At 44.1% G+C, this 24,859-nt stretch overlaps 1 protein-coding gene across 6 annotated transcripts in view; it reads right to left on the bottom strand.

Moving 5' to 3' along the window:
* LOC121067368 (sodium/potassium/calcium exchanger 3-like) overlaps positions 1–24,859 on the bottom strand; it is a 278,371-nt gene that overhangs the window by 136,644 nt on the left and 116,868 nt on the right. For all 6 annotated transcript variants that reach the window (XM_040551782.1, XM_040551767.1, XM_040551770.1 and 3 more), the window contains exons 4-6: positions 20,706–20,780; positions 17,154–17,238; positions 15,136–15,239 (exon numbers count right to left, since the gene is read on the bottom strand). In XM_040551782.1, coding sequence (XP_040407716.1) covers positions 15,136–15,239; positions 17,154–17,238; positions 20,706–20,780 — 264 coding nt within the window. The remainder of the gene's footprint in view (positions 1–15,135; positions 15,240–17,153; positions 17,239–20,705; positions 20,781–24,859) is intronic.

Here is a 24,859-nt window from a genome sequence, read left to right as displayed (position 1 = left end):
TATCTATGACAGGCCTGAGAGGAAGCATGTGATGCCAAACATGGGCACTGCTACCTTGCCGTTTCCTGCAGGACAGATAAGGGAGTGAAAAGACAGAGAACTCATGGCTGCAATTCAGCATTGCAGCATGCTCTAGAGAGAGCTCCACCTGGGCACAGACACTGCAAGCTGACCTGCAGCAAGGGGAGGTACCTGGGCACATTTTTGATGTCACCTGTTGTGCAATGCTCCGAGGAGATAAGCACAGTATAGACTGCAAATATGTACAGACATCATATGTATAGGCTATTGGATGTATACATTATCATTCCAGTGGGTCATTTCAGGAAGAGAATTAGCTGCAGTCCACTGTGAAATCCTCATCCATTAATGGGCTTCAGTGTCATTAATTGCATTGGTAACAATAGTGATATTAGTTGAGGTTTAATTTTACTTTCTCTACATGAATATAAACGGCAGACGAACTAGTAATAAACATCATTTTTGGGTCTGAATGGCCTTATGCAAATCCAGCACATCATCCTGAAATCACAGCTGCTCAGCCATGCCAAGCCGAAAATTAAAATATCCTCCATGAAACAACCAACAATTTCTCCACCAGGTAGTTGTGAGAGAGGGAAATGACTTGACTAGACACAGCAAAACCTGCCTAATCAGTCTTCAGACAGATCCTTGTATGCCAGACATTTATGTTAATGACTGGACTGTGTTACATTTACAAAATTCTAGTTATGAGCCATCATATGTCATTTGTGTCAGTTCTGGGTAGATATAACAAGAAAATCTATTTCACCATGCTCAGGTAAAATGTAGTATTTGGGAGTATCGCCATTGGGGTTGACAAGCTCCGTGGTTGGTGATAACATTGGACTCATGACAATGAAGCCATGAGGAATGTAAACAAGTTAGAAGGAACAAAATATGGGTGATCCACGAGACGCCTTGCTGTCTCAAACTGCTTGTTCTCCAACTGTTCAGATATGGAAGTTGCTAAATGTTTGCTGTTGCTGGGCAAAGTTGTTAGCCAATGAATAGCTAGTGGGAAAGTACTGCTTGTAGAGCTAATGGTGCAAGAAGGGAGCCTGTCCTCAATAAAGTTGTTGAAGTTATTGATCCCTAAACTTACCCTGGTGTCCGTGTGGTCATTATGCCACAGTAGTAGGTTTCGCTGCATTTTATTTGGTTAAATACAGATTAATGCTCATTAGGTTCATTCAAATCTCAAAAGGCATAGAGGTTATGGAAATATGTACATCAATGAGACAGAAGTAAAGACATTCTTACAGTTCCTACAAACAGTAGCATTTAAAATCTTGGAGCTTTTCCAGACAGGAACAAACCTCTGGGGCAGTTCCTCAAAGCCCATACATCATCACGGAGATTGGCACCAACTAGACAAGGCCACCATCTGCCACTGAGATGATGTCTCTCTTAGAGACAGAGCTCTTCCATCCTCCCAGGTACGTACACCCCATGCAGACAGCGCCCAGCCTCCCTCACCAGATACACCAATGAGCCTCCTCCAGCACAAGCAGAGCACCGTACGCTGGAGCTCGTGCCTGGTCTCGCTCATGTGCCCCTGTGTGGGTATATGTGCAGCTGAAGAGCTGCTCCTGGATGTGTTGGGTGACGGCAGTAAGGTCTCTGAGCATCTGGAAATTGGTCCAAGACCAGAGTGGGCTGGCGACCTCTGGGCCTGCTCATGCTTCCAGGGACAGCTCTGCTGGTGACCACAGCAGACTGCTCAGGACAGTCCAGACCTTGGGGCACCCCCTCCTGTCCTGTGACTGAAGCACTATGCTGAAACACCCCTCATAAGATGGCAGCTCAAACTGGAGAAGTTAAAAAGACCCCTCAGATTTCATGCTGCCCTGGCACCTGTCAATCTGTAGGGAAAAACAACAACAACAACAAAAACACCAAAAAAATATTTATTTCTGCCTATCCTGACAGTGGCCTGGGAAATTCTGACTTCTGAGAAGCTGAATATCACTGACTGTCTTTGGTGAATCTGTCACAGGTCTTGCCTTCTGGGACAGCCCTGGGGGAAGCTTCATCTCCCAGGGCTAAACTTCCCTTGACAAAGCATAGGCTCTGTCTTTTAACTTTGCAAATTTATTATTTCAGGAACTTCTTTCTCAGCTCAAGTAATTACAAGGATCCTGCCATCCGCCTGTTCACCCTCACTGGTCATGACATCAATGAAGCACCACATATTAAAATGAGATAGTGGCACTGCCTTATTTATATTCATCTTTATATTAAAATAGGCTATACATTCATCTATGACTTTCAACAAGAAGCCACTGGAGAACCTCTGTGCACTTCCTGGGAGATATCTCCCCCCCATCTGTTATACTGAAGAGCAGTGTCAGTCTGGAGGGGGAGGTATTCACTTGGGATGAAGCAATGTATGAGCGATTCCTTATTCTGCTCCCAGCCCTATAGCTTAAGCTCGGATGAATTAAGTAAGCACTATCCCTTCTTTGTACAGGGGGGCATAAAGGAACATTTTGTACCCAGCAGCAGCACTGGAGAACAAACGCATGTGGGACTGTACAAGGTTGAGATCCTGCAGTAACAGGGGATCCACAAACATCACGGACACACACTTAATGGAGTCGTTGAACCACATTAATTTCTCACTGTCACCCACCTTTAGGCATGCATTTCTGTTTTGATAGATTTTCTCTCTGATTAGCTCTTTTTTTTGCCCTAGTGTAAAGCAGCTTACCAGCATCCACTTGCTATGGTTGCCTGGGCAAGCAGTTCATTAGCCTGCCAAAACAATACCGGAGGCCTCAACTTCACCAGCATCATTCCCACAGCAAAACACAGAGTTGTGCTGGAACCAGGAAGCATGGGCTAAAAATCCCATGGCCAGGCGGTACTATGGTTCAGAGAGTTGCCCAGCTACTGCTAGCTCTTTGACCCAGTCTACAGTCTAGAGAGAGGAAGCAGTGCAGGTGCAGCAGGGGCCTCAGGGGCTGCCCATGTGTCCTCCCACCTCAGTGGCTCCTGGACCTCCTTGGAGGATGTTTTTTCTATCATGTCAGTTGCATCTTCCCAGCAGCAGTCTTCATCTGCAGTCTGCCTTGTGACTTCTGGCCATGAGCGCTCCCTCCACAAGGCCTTTGCAAATGGCCTTTTGGGGATACTTTTTGCACATTTTGAACCTTCTCTGAGGGAATTTCATCTCAACAGCATCTCTCTCATCTGCCTAGTAAAATGTCCCATGAACTAGTCTCACAACCTCTCCTGTTACAGGACAGGACAAATCCTGCCAGATGGGACAGCGACATCTCTGCTGGCTCCGTTCAGTTCTGGAGGCAGCCCTGCTCCAGGATGCAGCTGAGGGTGGCAGCAGGTACCCCCTGCCCAAAGGCAGCCCAAAGGCACCTGGCAGCGTTCAGCCACCAGGAAAATCAGCAAAGGGAGCACTAAAGGTTACGTCTGTGATTCAAAGGTGGCAGACTGTGTGCTCTTTGAAAGGTCATGGCCAAAAATAAGATGGGAAATAGCAACTGTGTGTTTAATATTCTGCACATGCTTTCTCTCTCTCTTGCTCTTAAATGTATCAGTCCTACAGCAATTGTAATGAAGATATAAGGCAGGAAAGAACTTCATAAGATAATTACTGCCGTCTTCCAGTAGAGCATACAAGAGAGGAACTGCCTGACCATCAGGACCTGTGAGTTAATTTTCACAAAACCTGCCTCATTTTGGGAGTTATTACATCCCACCTGCAATGAGCAATAAGTCAATCAGAAGCTTATAATCATTATCTGCAAAACAAACACAGTAGAGATCACAGGGTGTAAGCTTCCCCTGGCCGCCCCCAGGCAACCATCTGCCAGAACCAAACAGACCCAAACCTGTGAGTCAGTGCCACCTATTCCCACTTTAAGGTCCCTGGGGGGAACGGACACATCAGTGAGAGCAGGGTCCAAACAACTCTGGGTATTTTGCGAGGAGCTGGGGTCAGAGAGCCACAGAGGCATGAGAAACCACAGTAAAGAAAGGCATAGGTTGCTGTGCTGGACAGCCCCATTTTGCAGGTGAAGGAAGGTGAAACTGACTGCCAAACCGCTAGGCAAATGCACGAGGGCCCATCTCATGACAGTGCAGCAGAAATCCCTGACCCCACCCACGTCCCTTTGTAGCATCAAACCACTCTGCTGTCCTGCAACAGCTGAGGCTGAAACATTAGACGGCTTTGCGCACAGCCAGCCACTGCCGCCTGTGCAGCCTCCTGGGAACACCAGGAGGCAGCTGACAGCCCCTGTGTGGGGATACGCAGCACATGAGCACGTCCTGGACCAAATCCTGGGCAGCAGGCAGAGATGTTCCTTTCCATACTCCACCACGATGTCTCCCTGCTGCTGACACGCAGAGATCACAGCTATCCCAACACCCATGACACGCTGAACATCCAGCTGAGTCCCTTGATCACAACCTCTACCTCCTGGCAAGGACACCCACATCCTGCGATGCAGCATTTGGTCTTGCGCAGGGCTTTGACTGATAGTAAACAACCCTACCCCTCCCCACAGAAATTAAGCAAAACAAAATATGAGCAATTGCCAGGCCCCAAAAAATCTAGGCCTTAAAAATACATATCTCTAAGACAGTAATTGCTGAGCTGCTCTGATCTACCGGGCCCACTGGGACAAAAGCTTCTTCCATTTACCATGCCTCTAATTTTACTGCTGGTTAGCTATTCTCTGCAGAGTTCAACCATCACTCCAGATCCCAGTTCATACACTGCAGACCAACTAAATCTATTCTCATTATTTCCCCAAGAATATTTACTTTTTTAAGCAGCTCTTAGTATTTTCATTACTGTGGCAGCAATCCATCTCTGTGACATTTTCAGAATGGAAATAGCGGACACTATCCAAACCTCAGGACAAAGCCAAAAATATTTCCCTGCTCTGCTGGTACTCAAAATCATCCATGAGATGTTCAAACCAGCATGTCTTTTCAGCCAGATTCCCGCAGAGCCAAGGCAGCCAGATCCCAAGGACTTGCATTCACAGACGCCTCCGACCGCAGACAGATCCTGTGGAGGATTAGCAGCAGGGCTCAAAGACAGATCTCGACGTGGTACAGGAAGGTGCACTCAGGGTGATGCTGCCCAGGCTCTTCACACCAGCAAGCCCTTGTTAGACATACAAAGAGACTTTGTGATTTCCCCTGCTTTTGCAGTAGAAATGACTGTAAAACAACCGCATCAATGGTAAGTCTGCAGTATTGATTTGTGTGTGAATTTTGACAGAGAAAACTTGACCTCAAGAGGCAATGGTATTTAGTGGCCATTAGGAACTGATTTGTTTTGGTGCTGAAGGGAATCTATTTTCAACTCTTCTGATTGCATCCTCTACTTCTGTCCTATTACTGAGTGTAATTCTGTGATGAGGGTGATTTCCTGTCTACCCGCCTGAACCCTTGCTGTCAGCTCCCACTGCACACTCTGGTCACCAGTTTCCAAGCTCAAGAGCTATGTTCTGGCTCTGTATTTGCAAAATGCACACTACAGAGGAGTCTTAATCCATGACTGCGGCTGCTAGGTGTAGTTGCAACACAAGGACCTTACGAGAAAATAAAAACCATCATCAGGTCCAATCTCACTGGCCTCACCATGCAGTTTCTGGTTCAACTTAGACGCAGGAACCAGGCCCCTGACACCATAAAGTCTAGGCTTACTTGCCTCTCTCCAGAGAAATGATACGAGCCGCCCTGCTTTAAGACACTTTGCTGAACTGGCACCCACTGCAGCAATACTGAGTTCATGCAGGCTGCTGGCATAGTTCTGGGAAATAAAGTGACTTTTGGAACAACAAAAGGCTTTTGGAGTTATCGGACCTCTCCAAAAGGAGACCAAAAGGCTCATGGTGTGACAGATACCTCTGACAGAGCTCATTCACCATGCACAGACTGATGTGCATGCAGCATCATGAAAGACAAGGCATGACCCACAGGACAAAGGACCTTTTTCAGTGTTTTCTGGGTAGCAAATGAAGTATCAGCTTGGACAATGGCTACAAATTTGCTTTAAATCCACAAGTCCCTGATTCCCAAGGCAACACTGTTTGTGTTAAAGGGGGAGCTGGAAAGGAATCTAATCAGCTTTATCACTCAGAGTTGGTCTGCTATCTGCCAGTGCCAAACATCCCAGCAGGAAAAACCCAGGGAAAAGGAGCACTTTGCTGCATTTACAGCATTCTCCCTGATTGCCCCTTCAGGGAGCAGTACGGGTAACATACAAGTAAGGACATGAGAGGCAGAGGAGTCTGTTCAGCAGCATGCCCAGGAGCTGTGCAGCAGCTTACTTCTGCTGCTGGCCCAGCTGCTGGGCACACCCTCTTTGTTCTGGGGTGTGCAGGGGCTTTACCAGGGTGTTCAGAAAGGCTGCAGCCTCTGAACTGTGAGGACCCTTTGGCAGCACCTCTATAGAAACTGATGCCTCTCTCTTCTGAAACCCCAGCAATTCCTTTTTGTTCTGCCTGCAGTCTGCTTATTGATGGCCTGACTTTCTGCAGGACAGGGAGTGACTCTACCAGCTTCTTCCCTCTGCTCTTCTGATGCTTGGGGTTTCGTGCACACATGGCCATTCCCACAGCTGTGTGTTCCTGTTATGTTCCTGTTAGGAATGTGGATCTTGTTTGATTTGTTATTGGGTCCCTTCTTTGCTTTCAAGTCTGCAACAGACATATCAGTGAAAGAGCAGGCCTACAGCCACTAAAAACCACTGGCAGAACAAAATTTCATAGTGTACGGGGCTACAAGAGCAGCATACAGACCCAACAGTTGGCACTAAGTTCTCCTTAAACTACTGCTTCACTAGCTAACATGTTTTCTGTTTTTGGTCACTGAACAAAGAAGAGTAACAAAAAACATTCCAATTCCCACTGCCCAAAACTCCTCTGCAATCCAGAAGAAAAAAAAGCTCATGAATACGATCTTAAAACCAAAGGTCAGTAATGACCCCAGTCTGAATTACTTGTTGTCTGAGAAATTAAAGCTTAAAAGATTAAGATGCATGCATGTGAACTGCATGACACAAATAGCTTAAAGATAGATTACGAAAGTCCCAGCCTCTTCAATAAAAAGGTTTCTACCTGGTTATTAAACCTCTGTTCATAGTTTTCTCTACTCAGCTCTTCACTATTTGTAACATTGATTTCTTAGATATATTTATACACCCTGAAATAAAGCTGAGTGCATATCAGCTCATGATTTTGAGAGGCATTCTTAGTTTACACAATGGCTTACCATGACTTGGACAGAGGAAGAAACTTCTGAATTCTACCTTCTCAGGTAAAATACCACTGAAGCAGAAGAAAGCAGAGCAGATTGCCAAAGTAGTCCTTTTTTTTTTTTTACTCCAGTATAGGAGTATACATGAGGAATGACATCTGACCACCAAATAGACCCCTTGACCGAAGAATTAACCAGAAAAGCCCCTAAAAAGACTGTTTCCAGCACAAGAAGTCTCTGGCACAACCCAGCATCGAGGTACACCGCGACCAGAACAGCCAGTCCCAACCTAGGGAAGGGTGAAACAGGGAAACTAGAACTCAATTGCCAAACACAGCTATTTAGATGGTGATTAACAAATCCAAGTTATGCAGATTAAAAATGACTGCTTAATGCTTGCAACTCATGTGGCTGTATCACTTTCACTTATGCACTTTTCACTAACCTCTCCTAATCCTTCATCCTCTTCTGTGCAAGAGGCTGCAGTACAGTGTTGGATGAGGACAGAGAAGGACTGGATAGAGCAGCAGAGCTGCAAAAAGCAAGAAGAATGTAGATGGAGGAATTTTTAAAACTGAACAAACTCTGCTTGGACTGGCTTGAATGTGAACTGAATTAAGCAAGCATTGCCTGCTTCCAAGAGTCCCACATCCTTGCCACCAAGGATGACGAGAAGGCAGTGGAAAGAGATGGAAGAATTTGTGAAGCATAAATATGAGAGTGAGAGAAAAGAGGACAGAGAGACTGAGGCTTGGATGGGACCCTGGGCTAAGGTCAACCTCCCCATGTCTCTCCAGGGCTGTACTGTTGATTTGCAGTCATGGAAAAATCCTAATGTGAACTGTCACAACACAGGCGGCAGCCTCCATGCCTGAATCTCTGCCCTGCTATGCAGCACTCACTACCACGAAGCACTGATGAACTTCTATTTGAAGGGCTGCATTTTATAGCATTGCAACTCTTGCAGCATTCTCTCACTTTCTTGTACCTTCTCTTTGCCAATGGAAAGCAAATAAAACAGACACGACAGTCAAACAGATGGTGTTTAGGATATGTGACTTAGCCGTACAATTGAAAGATTAGCATCCCAGGTATACTGACAACAGAAGAAACAGCTATAGAGACGTCTGTTCTGCAGCACATTAGCATTTGGGGAAGCAAGGACAGTTTTAAAGTATTTAAAGTATTTTATCTTAAAGTATTTCCATACACTAAAACCATCTACAGCTTAAAAATTGCACCTACTGACTAGATGAAATTAGTCAAATCTTCCTCTGTGTATGTGTGTATGTGCATGTAAGACAGAATCAGAATACTACCACAGGATTCAAGAAGAAAGAAAGAAAAGCTTCTAAGGCTCACAGTCACAGTCAGATAGGCTGCACTCAGCCATCCACATGGGTAAACTTTATCTTTCTCTCTAAGTATGATTTGGTTGGGGATTTCAAAACGAATCAGAGGTTTAGTTTCTCAGCTTCCAGAGGCCCAGTTTAAGACACTGTAAAAGTCTGATTTTCAGAGTGTGCATGCTAGTTTAGAAAATCCAGCCTTTACATGTAGTTTTGATTTGGCCATCCAAAAATGGAGGCAGCTTGAATCAATTGTCACTTTTTGAAAACTAGTCCTTGTGTGCCAAGGATAAAGACCTTGGGAGATTTCATTGCTCTTATCAGTGAGAAGAGACAGAAAAATCCCTGCAGTCCAGAATCCTCACTGGTGACCTGCAAAGTGTCATCAACACTAATTGGAAGAGAAAATCAACCCACTTTCAGGCTACTGAAGCACACTTTCCTATGTTTTAGTAGCAAACCATGGCACGAATATTTAGAATTTAGAAGCACCTCAGTTTCAAAATCAGTAAGAAGCCAGCCAATTCTTAGGGTGTGATGGGTAGAGGAGTCTCTGACTTGTACTCTTGTACTACATTTTAAACTTTTTCACATTTTCTGTATTACTTAAAGACAAGCAAGGGAGACAAGAGGGTTTATAATACTTAACACTAACAGAAATGTCTTCATGGTTGCTTAAAGCAATTTTGCTTGCATTTATTAATACTTCCCTAGAGTTTGCAACACAAAATTTCAGCTCTGGGCTGGCGCAAGGCAGCCACATGGTTAATCTCCCCAGTCTGTTGACATTATTCAAACCAATCCAAGTTCCATCTCAACTCTGTCCATTCTGTCTGGGCCACAAAGAAAAAAGGAGCACAACAGTACATTAAAGCTGATTTTCATCTACATCAATTGTTTTTTAGCATGAGAGCAGCTCTTCAGGAGACTTACAACACTACCACAGTTATTTGGAAACCCTAAAACAAGGCGTAACAGCAGACGGTATAAACAAGTTGTGTGGTTTTCAGACACCCATCCTGCAAGCAGATCACTGTGCAGAAATGAATTTGGCTGCAATTACTTGCAGGACTGGGGCTCTAGCTACCAAGCTGACAAATTCTTTAAAATTTCAAAATTAAATACATAAATAAAGAAATGAAGCGGAAGCTTTTCTAATTACTGCCTTGCCTGAGGGCCTCTGGCAGCCTGCTCCCAAGCTATTTTAGACCAGCTGCTAAGCATGAAGCACTTCTCCCTGCTCCTCCTTTTTTCCCTTTGCACTGCATTGGCTCCCAGCAGCTTCTTCCCACATGGGCAGTGCACAAGACACAAGGCTCGGTGTTGGACGAGTGAAGCCTGAGCAGGTGCCTGTAGCCCAGGTGACCACGATCTCCACAGCCCCTACCACCTATCTCCAGCAAGCTCTGAGCATGGAGCAGGAAGCCTCCTACCTGGAAGGCAGAGAGCAAAAGCAACATACACATGTGTTGGACTGAGACATAGCCTGAGACCTGCTGGGGGCCTGGAGCAAGGACAGCATGTGGACACAGGGCAGAGGGTATCCATCCCTTTTAGACTCGCTGTGCTGGATGAGGGAGCCTTGCTACAGGCCCTTTAAGGACTTCAGAGATTCATCCTGTAAGGAAAGCTCTTCGCTAGGCTTTAGGAGCCTCTTGGGGAAGCTCTTTTTCTGCTGCAATTACAAAGCAGGGGCCGTGTGGTCCTCTGGCCACATGCCGCTTGCAGGCAGAGTAAGGGCTGTGCAAGATGTGTCGCAGGCTTCAGCATGAACTGCCTGCGAGGTACGCCAAGTCTCCAGATGGTGGAGGAGATGAAACCAACAGAAAATGTGATTGCCTTGGCTCTCAAGCAGGCTCCTGCCTGTGCTTTCCAAGGTGCCTCCCCAGGATGGATGAGGTTAGCTGGGAGGAATCAGACCAAAGGGCCACAGGGAAGAGGAGTGGGGAGAGGAGAAGAGACCTAGACCTCTGTGGGACTGGGGGGAAAGACAGGCACTTGAGAAACAGGTATAGGGTGGATCAATGATCTGGGGGGGGACCTGGAGAAAGTTCTTCTCTTGAGTCTCAAGAAATGGATAGAGGGGGAGTAGAGAGACAGATCGCACAGAAAGAAACCTGGAGTGGCTGGTTGCTTAGCAGGAACATGATTATACTAGTGAAACCAAGCACTAAATGTGACATGATGAGGTACTTAAGTCACTTGCTAATTCAGCCAATAATGGTCCTAGAGATGAAACCTGGGTTCATGATGACTGAGGTGTTTAGTGCGTGCCCTTGTAGAAAGTAAAGCGTATGTTGGGACCTCGGAGAAGAAAAGGGGTTCACACTACTAAAGTAGCTGAAAGCTCACTGGGAGAGCTGGGCTATGAGCAGCCACTGCCACCACGCTCAGCCGAGCAAGGAAACTCTTGAGCAATGCTGAGCTGGAGGAGCAGGAGCAATGGCAGCAGCATCCAGAGCCAGAGGGAGCTGCTCTTTGAGCAAAGGAAATGCCACGGGACGCTATACGTTCAGCAAGAAAAACAGACCCATGCCAACTCTAATTGGCACCTAAAATGACAAATTTTTCTTTTGTCTTTAATCTCTCTGTGCTTTGTTTCCCCATCTTTAAAACACCTCTTCATCTCACAGAGGTTTGGGGAAAATTAATTGTTTATCAACTGCTCAGATACAATAGCGATGAGATCGGCATAAGTTCAAGAGGAAATTAATAATTCTGCCTCTGGAACAGAGTTTGAATAGAGCCTGGTAAATAAGGCAGAAGGGCACACACTGAACAATGAAGAGAAAACAAAAAAATGAATAGCTGCTCATTAAGTGAGCAAAGTCCATTCTGTGCACTGAAGGAGACAGGGAGCCTGTGGAGAAACCAGCCTGCAATCATGTAATTAAAGACCATATAATAATGCATACATTGCGGGGGGGGGGGCGCAAATTAAGGTTGTGCAAGGAACCTTAATGCTGCTATTTTATAACTTTCCAGTGTTTGACTTTCAACCTTAATAATGCTCTTTTAATGCAGTTTTTAGGTGCGTAGTGTCATACAGAGGTGTGGGCATCATACTTTCCTCTCCAGTTCCAGCAGTGGGATGTCTATTCTGATTTACTGAGAAGCGTGCACTTACTAGCCATTAAAGGCTTAGAAAAATAATCAGAGTTGGTGTTCAAGTAAATGCATAGCAACTTTTTGGGGCTGCGCATTTCATTTTTATTTTTTTTTACAACAAGATGCATGTAGCCAAACCCAGTATTTTCTTAAGCCAAAGAATAACATGTACAACATAGCACATGCAGACTACAGACTAATGTAAAAATAAAACATATCCTGGATAGAGATATTTTTGAATTCATTTTTTTACTGGTCAAAAAAATAGGCTTTCCTATGATACTGAATAGTTCTGCAAAATTAAAGTGTTTACAGAAACGCTAAAGATGTCCCCTACAAGCTTTAGCTCTGGGTATTCCAGACCATGGGCATTGCACACTCCCAAGCACTCTGCCACCCATCAGTCACCCTATAATCCGGATCCAGCACAGAGATATTTCTCCCAGCTCCAAGCCACACACCATGAGTGGGGACAAAGCAGCACTGCCACAGTGTTGTGGCTTACTGAGATCTGTGGCATGCGCAGCTCCCTGTGCACCTCCTGGGCTTTCAGCATCTCCTAGCAACCCAGCAAACCAACAGAGTGCTGTCAGGTACTGACCCCTAGAAGGTCCCAACACCCTTCCACAACTGCAGTTGCAAATTGCCCTGATCAGCACACAAACGCTCCCACTGGCACATTCCAGCCACTGCTGGTGGACGATACAGGAAAGCAGCAGGATTGCATCCTACCCTGTGCAGTTCCCTGTGCAGAAATCAGCACTGCGATCATCTTGAAACTGTCCCTCGCTGCCAGTGGGATCCCACCCGTAAACCAGACACGGGGGGTGCATCAGCCCTTCTTATCCGCCCTGGCAATTCTGAGCAACCACCACCTGACTGCAGAGCATCCAATGACAGGTTTTGAGGAATATGAAGGGCACCTAAGCACCATCGGATTGGAATTGCCATAGCATGGGATTAATTCTCCACTTATCTCACTTCACCTGACAAACCTGAAAGCATTCCAGCCTCAAGCAGAGGTGCTTTAACACAGCTTTCCAGGATGATGGGAGTCCCAGAAAACTGTGTCTTTGTGAGCCTCTGGGCAGGCTCAGAAGACAGCAAAGTCTGGCTCGTAAATCCCTGCCCATTGACACACTGGTCTCACCTGAAAAACAGAGGACTCTGCCTGCTGACTTCTCAGATCTGAGCTCTGAAGAGAAAACCCTGCCCTGCCCGAGCTGGAGCACAGCAAGCAGCTGAGACCAACAACCTGCTTCCAGACTCACCTGGTCGTTACAAGGCAACTCAAATCTGGCATCCAGGTCCATTAATTATGTTAGAGCATGTATAGAGAAATTACCGATAAAAAATTCCTCTCAGTAATAACAAAAGATGCACTGAATCACACCAATAAAAGCAAATGACTTTTTGATGAAGCGTTGGGAGTGGAAAAACTGAAGATCACAAAATAAAACAGAGTTTTGTTTAGAGTATCAGAATTATTTAAACTGAGGTTTCCTATTTGCTCACTTAAATCATGATTCCAAACAGTGATTTAAATAATTCCAATTCTCACGAATCCATTCCAGGTTAAACTGCACCAAACAAGCAAAATGACCTGATGAAATCACACAACCATCACTAGTGGAGCCAGGGAAAAACAAAATCAGGACAAACCAGTCCAAATCTCAATTCTCTGCTTGAAAAAGGACTCACAGACCGTGCTGAGGGTAATTAGGACAGCCAATCCTTTTCTGAACTTCTGAAAGATATCATGCCTGGAAGGCTGAAGGCATTTACGAGAACATTTTGGCTGTGTTGTGCCCTCCAGAAACAAACACCTCCCACCCGCTGACAAAGATGACTGACATTCTCTGTCAACCCCCAAACTCCATCAAGCCTTTTCCACTAAAAGCTGTCATTTGTAGCTAGTTTTTTTAGCATGTTTCGGACTTGCAGTTAATATTGTGAAGAACAAAAATTGGAAGAATTAGCTCCTCTGTCATCGTGCTAAACAGTTAATCTTCTTCATTTGATTGAAAAAAGCAACCTGAGGAGACAGTCCTACTGATTACAGGAGAACACCTCTGGGGAACACAGCTTCAAGCGCTGGGAAAGCTTTGGTAATTAAAAACTAGCCTGAATCAATTAGGCTTTCACAGTAAGAGTTACAGTAGAATGACTAACATATTGAAAAAGTGTGTGTAGCTTTCAGCTGCATGTTCCCATGCAAATCAGGGAGCTTAGGTGGCTGAAAAGTACCTCTGTGGATTCTTCCCCAAGCCTCCCCATAATGAAAATGTTTATCTTCATCCTGAAAAACCTTCACGGTTAAGGCAAATAAAACTGGATTACAAAATTTCTTAGGAAAGCCCAAGCTCTCTGCTTGTTTTCTTGACCAAGTCATAGAGGCCCCTTCTTTGAGGCTTTTCTTCCAGAGCTAGTTATCCTCTTGCTCTTTATTGATTCTGTTATCCTGCCTAGCCTCTTTGCAAAAAAAAGTCTGTACAGTAAGATTTCAAAGAACATTTTACAAGATCATAAAAATACTGGGCATGTTGGCAAGTGTTAAGGTGACTGCAGATTTAGATATTTAATTATACAGTCGATCATGTCTGCAAATCAGACAGCAGCTCAGATCTCACAACTTAATTACTTTAATTTCAGATGAATAACTCGTTGTCATATTTAGTTTGACATACTGGAAAACAGAAATTATACTAGGGGTGGATAGCCTTAGTGCTAGTAAGGTAGGATTTCTGGCATCCTTGGTATTATTCAAAATCTGACTGGACAAGGCCCTGAACAACCAGATCCAACTCTGAAATTAGCCCTGATTTGAGTTGGGGCTGGTGGGGGTGGTCAGGGGCTCTGGATCAGAGACCTCCAGGGGTCTCTTCCCATGTAAACCATCCTGTGAATCTGAGGACATAAATAAGAGTTAAACTACAAGCAAAGACTGAATCTTTCTTGTATAATTTCCTAAGTCAAGTCAGTTGCCAACAACATCTCTCACACAAAAGGCAGCATCTTTTATGATGTTCCAGAAGTGTCATGATTCCTTTGGAGGCATCTTTCACAGTTCTTCGAACTGCATTTTTACCAGCCAGGGGCACACACATTTTCCGGCTCCTTTGGTCTAAAAGAACCAGATACAAACGTCACAACACATCTTTCAATAGCTAGCAAGAGGATCTGTTAAATAACCATCCTTTATTCCTTTGACCACCCACATATCTTGGGCAGCTTAAAATGTCCGAGCTGACATTTGCTATTCTGCCTTTCATTTCAAAAAATGCAAGAGGAACAGTACAGGACCTATGAAAAAGAACAAAACCAGAGAACTTTGTGGCAAGGTTGCAAACCTGGCAACTGATTTCACAGTAGAGCCAAGGCATGCAATAACTGTTAGGAATTATTAAATGTCTCTTACCTGTCCTGCAAAAAGCCCACACACACCAATAATACAGAGAATGTTAAATACAGCAGAGCCCACGATAGTTCCAACGCCTACATCTCCTTTTGTGATAAAAACACCTGAAAAACAAGTTCAAGGCAAGCTGTGTAAATTGGAAAGTACAGAGTTTTTCCTCTAAAATTGCCCCATTAATTAATATAAAGGCATGCACCAGTTCTGTTACTTTTACTCATATTTAATAGGGCAACTTGCAGAGAAAGGTACTAGGGTGAATCAAGGTGGTAGAACTTGATGTGGGAATTCAGATGTATTGTCTAATGAAAACCAAATACCTTAGACATTTCTAAGTCACCAACCTCCTGGTCTTGCAAACCAATGTTATGGCAATACACATTATAAAAGACAGTATGAGCATCTTATAGGACACAAATCTACAAGAAACTATCTCCTGTAAGACGCCCCCTTACCAGTGCTCTGCTCTTCCCCATATCCCCACCCCTACTGACTACAACAATAAGGGAAGTAGGAGCATGAGCTAGAACAGAATCAGAACTGTCTGGCCACTTATTATTTGCAAGCTGAAAATGATGCTGGTCAGAATAGGTTATGGGGCTATGTTACAAGCTCCTTTCAGAGCTCTTCTGTCAGATTTGGTTAAAATTGGCCAAGGAGGTTAATGGTGAGGGAGATGAACTGACAGACACATGCACTGTGGTACTGCACAAACTTTTTTCCTTAGGAAGTCAGCCTAAAAATAACACTCCATCTCCTGCTAGTTGTCAGTCTGTTTAAATTCACCACTTGCTTTTAAGTTTCCAGCAGTATTTTTCTGGCCAGTGCAGTTTAGATTTTTTTTCTACACTTTTCCCTTTTCTGAGAAATGTATTACCCAGAAGTAGGCATACCTCAAGTGACATTCAGTATCTGGTGGATTACACCACAGCAAGACTGTTAGGGCTTCTCTAAGCTGCCTGAAGGAGTCTGATTTTATTTTCACCTTGCTAGTGTGCTGCCCTTAACTGTAATACAAGCCCAACTCCATAGGCTTCCATTTTAGCTTCCTAGGTTTTGAGGCTTTGATCATCTCTCTCTGCAGAGTATGCAGCTTGGTGTGAATTAATTCGTGCTCTGCCTCTGGTAGATGTGACTGAAATAGAAGGATCTTCTAGAGAAAGTGTCTAAGCTCAGAAGAGTTCAATCACTTCTCCTCAGTGATGGAGAGGCCACCTTAACCTCCCATCCATTGTTCTAATGATTACCTACCACTGGAGATGAGGGTGTATAATACTGCAAGAACACTCACCTTTCACCTGGTAGCATGCATATAGAATCATTTTATAGCAGCTTTCTTGACTGAAGGCCCCTCATAGCTCAAGGCTGTTGAAGGAACACGCGAGTCTCCTCAAGCTACACACACCCAAGTACTGCTGAATCTCTTGATCACACTTCCCATAAGCAGAGTGCTGCAATGGTAGTGCGATGATCTCACCAACCTGTTTCTGTGAACAAGGGTCTCAAATTCTCTCTTCCTCCTGCTGTGGCTTTCCCTGAAGGAAGCGGTGTTAGACAACTAACTAGAGCAGAGGTGATGGCAGAGAATGTGCATCTCAGGACACTGAGAGTTTGCCTGGGGACCAACCCAGGAGGCTGAAGGCGTTAAGCTGTAGAGGTGGTGCAGCAGATAGCATAGGAAGGTGAATAGGAAAGCTGCACGTGCAGAGATCAGTGCTGTGCAGTTTGGCAGTGCTACAGCAAGGGAAGGCTAATAGATAGTTAAGGTGAGCTGCCTGCATTTCTGACCTTGGTTTGACTGGTCAAATTGAACTACTTCCAGCGTAGCTCTGTTGTGAAATAACAGTACATTCTTAAAGCCTCTACATCTAGTGAGGATTTCCCACAATTAATCCCATGAGTGTCCATGAGGAAAGGGGTCAGGCATTATGACAAACATTATAGGTGCTTAGCAATCCCATTTCAACTCTGAAAAACACTGAGGGAAAAGAGGAGATTTCAAGAAGCAGTAGGTTAGTTACCTATGACAGATGTAAACAACTCAGGAGCAGAGCTGCCAGCTGCCATGAAAGTTGCCCCAGCCACATCTTCGCTAAGATGCAAGCGCTGCAGAAAAACACATCAGAGTCACTGATTACAACACTGACAGGTTGATGGAATTCAACTAGAAACATTATACTGTCTGCGAACAGTGGAAAACTGCCAATTAACATTTAAAAGTTCAGCATGGGTGAGAAAGTCATCAAAGGCATATATACAAGTTGTGCTACACAGTTTATCTCATCTACTTTGGCCTGTAATGGGCAGGGCTGGAGCTCAGGCTCAGTCCAACCCGACCTTCTTCCCTGAATACCATTTCAGCCTTGTGAGATTTAACCTCTCCTCACACCCCTTTCGCATGGGTCATCATCAAAGATACTTAACTCCTACGGCCTTCCACTAGATGTGCCCAGGGACTGTTCTTATTTAAAACAGTGGTTTCTGGAAGGAAAAGGACCTCTACTCTGAAATTTTTGACATATGCTGTTTCCAAAGATTTACTTGGTTAATTGCTTCCTTTATGTTTTCTGCATTCCCACTGCTCCATCTGTACAAGTCACTGTTCAGCAAATGCGACAAAGCTGTTAAAGACCACATGACTTGCTGGCACCTTCCACAGTTTAATATGAGTAGCTAAAAAAAGCCATCCCCTGACATACGGTCATAAACTGCTGAGTTGTTACTACACAAAGCTGGCTTACTCACATGCGTGCGAGTCAGCGGCTGCCATTTTACAAGCAAGGGCAAGAGAGCTGAAAGTGGTGGAAATGTTTCCCTAGCAGAACCGATGGTTTGAAACACCACAGCCAACCTGACAGGCCAGAGGAAGCCTTCCTCTCCCCTCTGCCTTTCCCAGCTATGCAGGGTTTCTCTGAAGGTCTTTCATTATTAAAGTATATTTACAGAGAGACAAGGCTGCTCCCAAACGTTGCAGGAATCCCCCACCTCAAATCTTACCTTGATTGAAGATCCCATCACGGATACTTTCAGCTTGTAAGAAAACTTAACTCTGCCCACTGACCATACTCACATAATAAAGAATTTTGTGTATGCTTCGTATGCTTCAGGGATAAGGGAAAAGAAGAACTGCCCTAATCAGGAATGCTTTTTAAACAAGAGACCACTGCATTGCTAGACTGTTATAAAAGCTTGTGGAACCTGATAAAACATGGCTTTACGGAGGTTGATTTTAGATAGATTAAAACTATTATAAAAGAAGCTCATAGCAACAGAAGTAGATCCCCACAGGCTGAATTCTTCTGCAGGGTTCTCAACGGATGTACAGAAATGGTCACCCTACAATAGTCAGTCCACACCTAGATGGTACCTTTTGAAAAGAACACCAGTCAAAGAAACCATCAGTGTTTTCTGTGGGGATGGTTAAATTTAAAGCCATCATAAGTTCCTTTGAGGATAATTTATTGCAATACATATGATAATTAATCTAATATAATAGACCAGAAAATACTGCCCACTGCGCAGAGTCAAAAACGTATTCTCTGGTATTTGTAGACTGCATTTGCAGTTGATGTTACGATGTTAGTTGTGTCATGTAAACACATTGTAACACCAGTAACAGAGAGTAACTGGACAAATATAAGTACAAATTGTTTTAGAAAACAAATGAAAGTCAGGGCTTTGGTTGCAAGTACATCTGAACTAAGACAGAACATGAATGTCTATCATAACAAGTGTTCTTGAACAAATTCTAATCTCTATGCACATATTTGGGAGCATAAATGCCTAGCTGATTTAACTTAACAACCACTTTCCAAACTAGATGGAGCTAAGCCAGAAAAAGGGCATTTATTTCAAAAATAGTGCATCTAATCTGGAAGCAACTATAAAATAACTATTGGTGGATCTCCAAGGCCAAAAAAGTCCTCAGATAGGGTGGTCTGAATTCTTTTTTCCGGAATATGACAGCATGTGGTAGTAGAATTACTGATGGTCGATCTTCAGATCAGCAGCAAGTCATTACTGTTTAGTTTGTTTGCATGCTATGCAGATTACCCGTACTGCAATACCTAGTATTGCTGTACAATCTGTGTTCCTGACAAGGGGCTCACTCTCTTATGATTCTTTTTTGTGAGTTAATAACCAAGAGAATCCCCTTGAAAATTTCACAGGTCTCATCTCATCAGGCGATGCAGGAGGACTCTGGTGGTCTCCCTCGCAGAGAACCCCTGGATCCCTGAGTCAGCCCGCTCACTGTACTGGGTCTTTTTGTGGGGGAGTGTATTCAGTAGTGTGAGCAATGGTGGTAGCATCTGCTGTCATCGGGCAGGGATCAAACCTTCCCATTCCTAGAAAAATAGGCAAGAGTGACTACTACCAAAGAACTACAGAGGCCTTTGTGAAGTGACCCAAGCATTTTCCCATACACTCTTGAGTGCTAGCATCAAGGACCAACCATGAAAAGCTGGATGTTTTGAAGGCGAGCCATTCTGGACTGATAAAATGAAAAGTTGGTTGGAGCAGGAAACAAGAATGCTTATGTCTTTTGCTATCATGTAATTGCAGAACTGCTCAATTATGCATAAAATACATAAATAACAAGATTTGAATGCTCCCAAAGGTTAGCTATGGGGTAAGTTTTCTTTTTTTTTTTTCTGAGGGGAAAATGAAGTTGAAGCAATAGAAAAAATAAAATTCTGATACGCTTATATGACCCATTTTGATAATCTCTAAAGACACAGTATCTTTCTTCTGAACAGTAACTTCTTAACAGAAGTATGCCAGATGTACTATTCTTTTGCTATGCTTTTTTTCTTTCACACACAATTAAATAAAACTTATTATCATCTTATTTTACTGGTGGTGTTGGGTAACACAATGGTTCATAACTGTTAAAGCATATGAAGAGTTGTTCCATAACACTGAGACAATAACAAATGAAAGAACAACTGAAATGTAAAGATATAGTCAACTGAAAGTAGCCTTCTAGGACCAGGGGGTTGTAAATATTATGTTAAAGTCACATGGGGAGGGTGTTTGCTTTTTAGATATTAGATGCCCATGCAAAACCAAACACTCTGAAAACTTGTTAGGAGAACAAATGGTGTTGTAACTTCTGCCACTTGCACCTTTATCACTGACCAGTGTTTAAGCCTACAGACCTCCTGGAGCAGGTAGAGAGATGTAGAAATCTTGCACCTAGAGAGGCTAATGATGGTAAAAGGAGAGGGACCCCTCCAGTCTCTGAACCTCTGGTTTATAACTAAGCTCGCCACCATCAAAGTTAGGAACTGTGAACACTGTATATGGTGTTTCCTATCACTATTTGAAAATGCAGCTGAGAAACAACGTTTCTATTGACCACTGCAGGAAATAGAGGTATGGAGAAGTGACATAGTTCATCCTAGGCCACATGGAGAGTCAGTGGCAGAGTTATTACAGGAGCTAGCTCTCTCTAGACCCAGACCAGACCTCTGCTGTAAGCAAGGCCACATGATCAAAATGTATGTGTAGATGGGATGTAGAGCTGATGCTAAAACAGCACACAAACTCAAGTACAAATCTCTAACACTTACTTCACAAATCTTTTCCAATGAAGGGACGAAGAAATCATCGCAGACAATTGCCAAAGCATAAAACATATACATGGCCTGCAAAAGAGAAAAGAAAATGTTGAGTTTGGAGACCGTCAAGCAAAGAAACTGAACTGCAGTGTCCCAACTTATCTTAGGCTTGTTTTGATATACATTTGTAAAAAACATTCTCTTGTAAGAAAACTTCATGGGGCCCTCTGGGATTTAACAGAAAGATCATTAAGTATTTATCTAAAAGTTCTACCAAGCCATCAGAAACTGCCAGCACTTTATCACAACAACATTAAAAAAATAAAATCTCTGGATATTGCTTAGTTGCCCTTAACTTTTCTCTCCGTTGTGTAGTGCAAAGCTTTTTTATGATTATATTCTGTGAAAATCTGGATTATTGAGGAGCAGCAGCTTTTGAAATGCTAGTGTTCTGAAAAAGAGGAAAGGAGCTTGTTTTCTGCATGTCATCTGGGACAAACTAGCAGAGTTTTAAAGCCAAGTGTTCTGCACAACAGGGGAAGTGGGAAAGAAGAGAGGACAACAAGAGAGGACAACTGTACCCTTGGACGACCTGTAAGACAGGCCAGCACTTGTCTCTTACAGCACTCCTTGGTGCGAGGCCTGCAGCATATCTATTTTATTCGGCATTCCCATGAGGAATCAGAAACAATCTATCTGCACATGCTGCCAAAAAAACTGTTGCAAGAGATGCTACCTCACCATCTTGGATCTCATTCCTAGCAGACTGTGGTATCAGCAAAGGTCTATTTATTGATGCATGCATGTAAAAGCACATGCGTGTGAGAGATCCTTAAATTGTGTGCATGTAAACAGAGAGGTGAGGCCCCGGACATAAGCCTGGAACAGACTGCACAGCAGCAGCCAGATGTGTCTGGAACAAGGAGTACAAAGGGCTGCGCATGGCAAGGCAGGAGAAATGGACACCTGAGCTCCTTCTTCACTCTCCTGCTGCGATCTCACCGCCCACTTCTGGTAGAGAAGCACCCCCCTAGGAGCTGTGCCCTGTGCACACAGCCCTTCGTCGCAACCCATTTCTGATCTCGTTACAATTTTCCAGGAACAGGTTTAAATACCCACTCCCCACCAAAAAAAAAAAAAAAAATCAACTTGCTAGAACTTAATTAATTATTACTCTACTGCAAAAAGTCAATAATTTCTATGAAAATCTCTGCCAAACAATCTTTTCAAGCTCAAAAATAATTCAAATATACTTGTTCAGGATTAGAGATAGGAATTTCATCACAATGGATGATTTTGAAGCCATTTTGAAGATTCAGTGCTAGACAGTTAATTAGGTAAAGGAAGCAAATGCCTCACAAACCTTGTGCATCACAGGAAGCATGATCAGAAGCAGCCTGTGAGAGTTAAGTGGCCAAGTCCCATTGAAATACAATGGATAGCAGGTGCCCAACTTCAGCCTGGATTTTTTAATCTGCTAATCATATTAATCTGCGTGGGCCATGCTGTTATTTTCCTTTCCCAAATGCACAGCAATGCCTTTCAAGAACACTAATCTGTACACCATCATCCCTCTAAATTGAGTGCACTCTCTATATTTGATATAATCTACAGTCACAGAGCACTGGGCATCATATGGTTGCTTGGGATTCCTGCAATCAGCTATGGTTGTGGTAGCCAAGTTCTCCTGAACAAAGACAGGTAGATAGAAAATAGACAGCCAAAACCAGACAGCATGCCACCCCCCCCCACCCCCGATCAGGTCTTTTCAACATCTACCTCAACACATGGTGCACAGTCTTTTTCTCCTCTGTGCTCCTACTATTTTTTCAGATCGTGCAAAACTCCCGCACACTACATGGTATGCAGCAGGTAGCTTCAGCCTGGACAGACACCAGGTGCAAGGTGTCCATCAGTTTAAGTTCAGGCAAATGCTTCTGAGAGTTTTTAAATGAGTGCTCAAACGATGTGACGTGGTTTTGCATCATCTCCAATGCAAACAATAACAGGAAAGCATACCCATGTCCCAGTAACCATACATGTGTAAAAAAAGCTACATTTCATGGCATTCTAATGATTTTTAGAGTGTACAATCACAAGCCAAAAAGGTGACAATGGAATTTTCTTTTGTCCACTCCGTCTTATGCATTTGTAGGATCAGGTACAAGAGAAAAGGTAAAAAAGGGGGACTGAAATCAGGAAGGAGTGGAAAAATGAATGTGAAGAAACTACCGCCACACTTTCTCTAATCCTTTTGGAGGTGCTGGGGAACACCAAGCTGCCATGCCTGCTGAAAGCACTGACCAAAGCCTGCTGAGTCAGGAAGACTTCTGTGGGCGACTTCAGCAAGTTTTACACCAGGCTGACGGAACATATCAGGCTGAACCCATACTGACTTACATGCTTCAGCATTTATTTTTAATGACCTCATTGTTGTCACAATTCTGGTTCTGGCTAGGAGTCTTTCCTAATTTAACTGGCTTGAATGCAATACAGTATGAAGAGTCCAAATCTATGGAGTGTCTTGTGAGAAAACAACTTGGTTCACAAGCTAAAATACTGGCAATTACCTTTGGTAAGTGAACACGTGATGACAATAAACATTACTTCCTTGAAAGTGTTTTTGTTTGTTTGTTTTTTAATAAACAAAAATAAAGTTTAGAGTTTGGGCCAGCAGGAACACACCCAAAAAAATAAATTTTATTGCAAGTCAGGCTCGTAAAGATATAGCTCAGACACCAGTCCAGGCTACTTAATGTGGAAAGAAGGAAGAGAGCCAGCATCAGGGCAAGCAACTCTGTTCCATATGTCAAATGTGGACAAATGCAAACAGCACAGCTTTAAGCTTTTGCAGCCAATTAGGTGGTTTGACCTTCCACCCAAGTTGAGCTGTGGCTCTGTTACTGCGCCAACCGCTTGCTCCTCTGCTGGCCAGCCTCTCTCAGCTTCATGTGACTACACGGCGCTCCCAGCTGGCACATACAGGCACACCTGCACTAACTGCACCCCTGGGGTGCGGGGTGACGCCGAGCCACAGCTTCCCTGTGCCAGCCAGCACTGGTGGCACCTAGGAGCACTCACCCGGACTGTGTCTGCAATGACACTGGGTGACACAAGGAGGTGAGCACTGCAGTGCCAACTGTACATCAATGAACTCGTCTCTTTCCCCTACAAGCAAAGGGGCAAACCCCCACAGCTTCCCTAAATCCTAAACACAACTAGGGCTTCAGTGAGCCAGCTGGCTGTGAACCTGGCTGGGCAGAGCCAAAGGAAGAGCTCACATTGCAAAGAAGCTGGAAACAATGCGAATCCAAGGGGTCGCATTGCCTCAGCCTTCAACAAACACAAGCAAGCTTCACATGGCTCAGGAAGGCAGCAGGGCAGCACTGCTGAAGTCAGCTCCACCTGCAAGCAGCTACTGGGGACAAAGGCAGGGCCTGAAGGAATGTGGACGGGCTGGGGCAGAGCTGAGACGAGAGGTGTAATGGCAATGGAGCGAGGTGATGGGGAGGACAAGAAGTATGTCTCAGCCCAAGCACTGCTTGGTCGCATTCAGCTAAAGCGAAGACATTAAAGTCTTTGAATAGGCAACCTTCTTAACAGACACTTCTCCTCACCAAAAGGCCATTAAAAAAATGACGGAAATATAATGACCCTGTATTAAAAGATTATAAATTCCAGATTAAGTATTACATTAGGATTGGTTTTAAAATGATGCTTCAAATAAACAAGCATCAGAGAAGTAATTGCAATCTCTACATGAAAGTAGATTAAACATCTTAACTCGAAAAACGTGTTCTGCTGCTCAGGACATAGGTGATTATTGCTCCTGTTTGTCCAGCGTCCCTTTGAATTTCCTGCACCAGTATCCATTAGAGCTTCCTTTACTGAGCAAAAGCCAGGAACATTCCACAGGAACGTCTAAGCGCTGCAGGGGGCAGCAGCTTCGCTCCGAGAGTAGGGGGGGATCAAAAGGAAACAAGAAAATTTTGGTCGGTATGATATGTAATTATGCTGACCACCTCTTCAATCACAGCCAAATATATTTTAGGGCACTGTGGTACAGGAACACTGAGGGTTTAGAGGGTAATGAGGTAGCAATGAGGCAGTTCAGCAGATGTTTGGAGAACAATCTCCCAAGCCAGAGAAGCTGCTATGGATAGACT

Source organism: Cygnus olor, chromosome 3 (genome assembly GCF_009769625.2).
Source record: "Cygnus olor isolate bCygOlo1 chromosome 3, bCygOlo1.pri.v2, whole genome shotgun sequence".
NCBI classification, from domain to species: domain Eukaryota; kingdom Metazoa; phylum Chordata; class Aves; order Anseriformes; family Anatidae; genus Cygnus; species Cygnus olor.
Note: the sequence above shows the minus strand (reverse complement) of the source record. Positions and strands in the feature narration are given on the sequence as shown.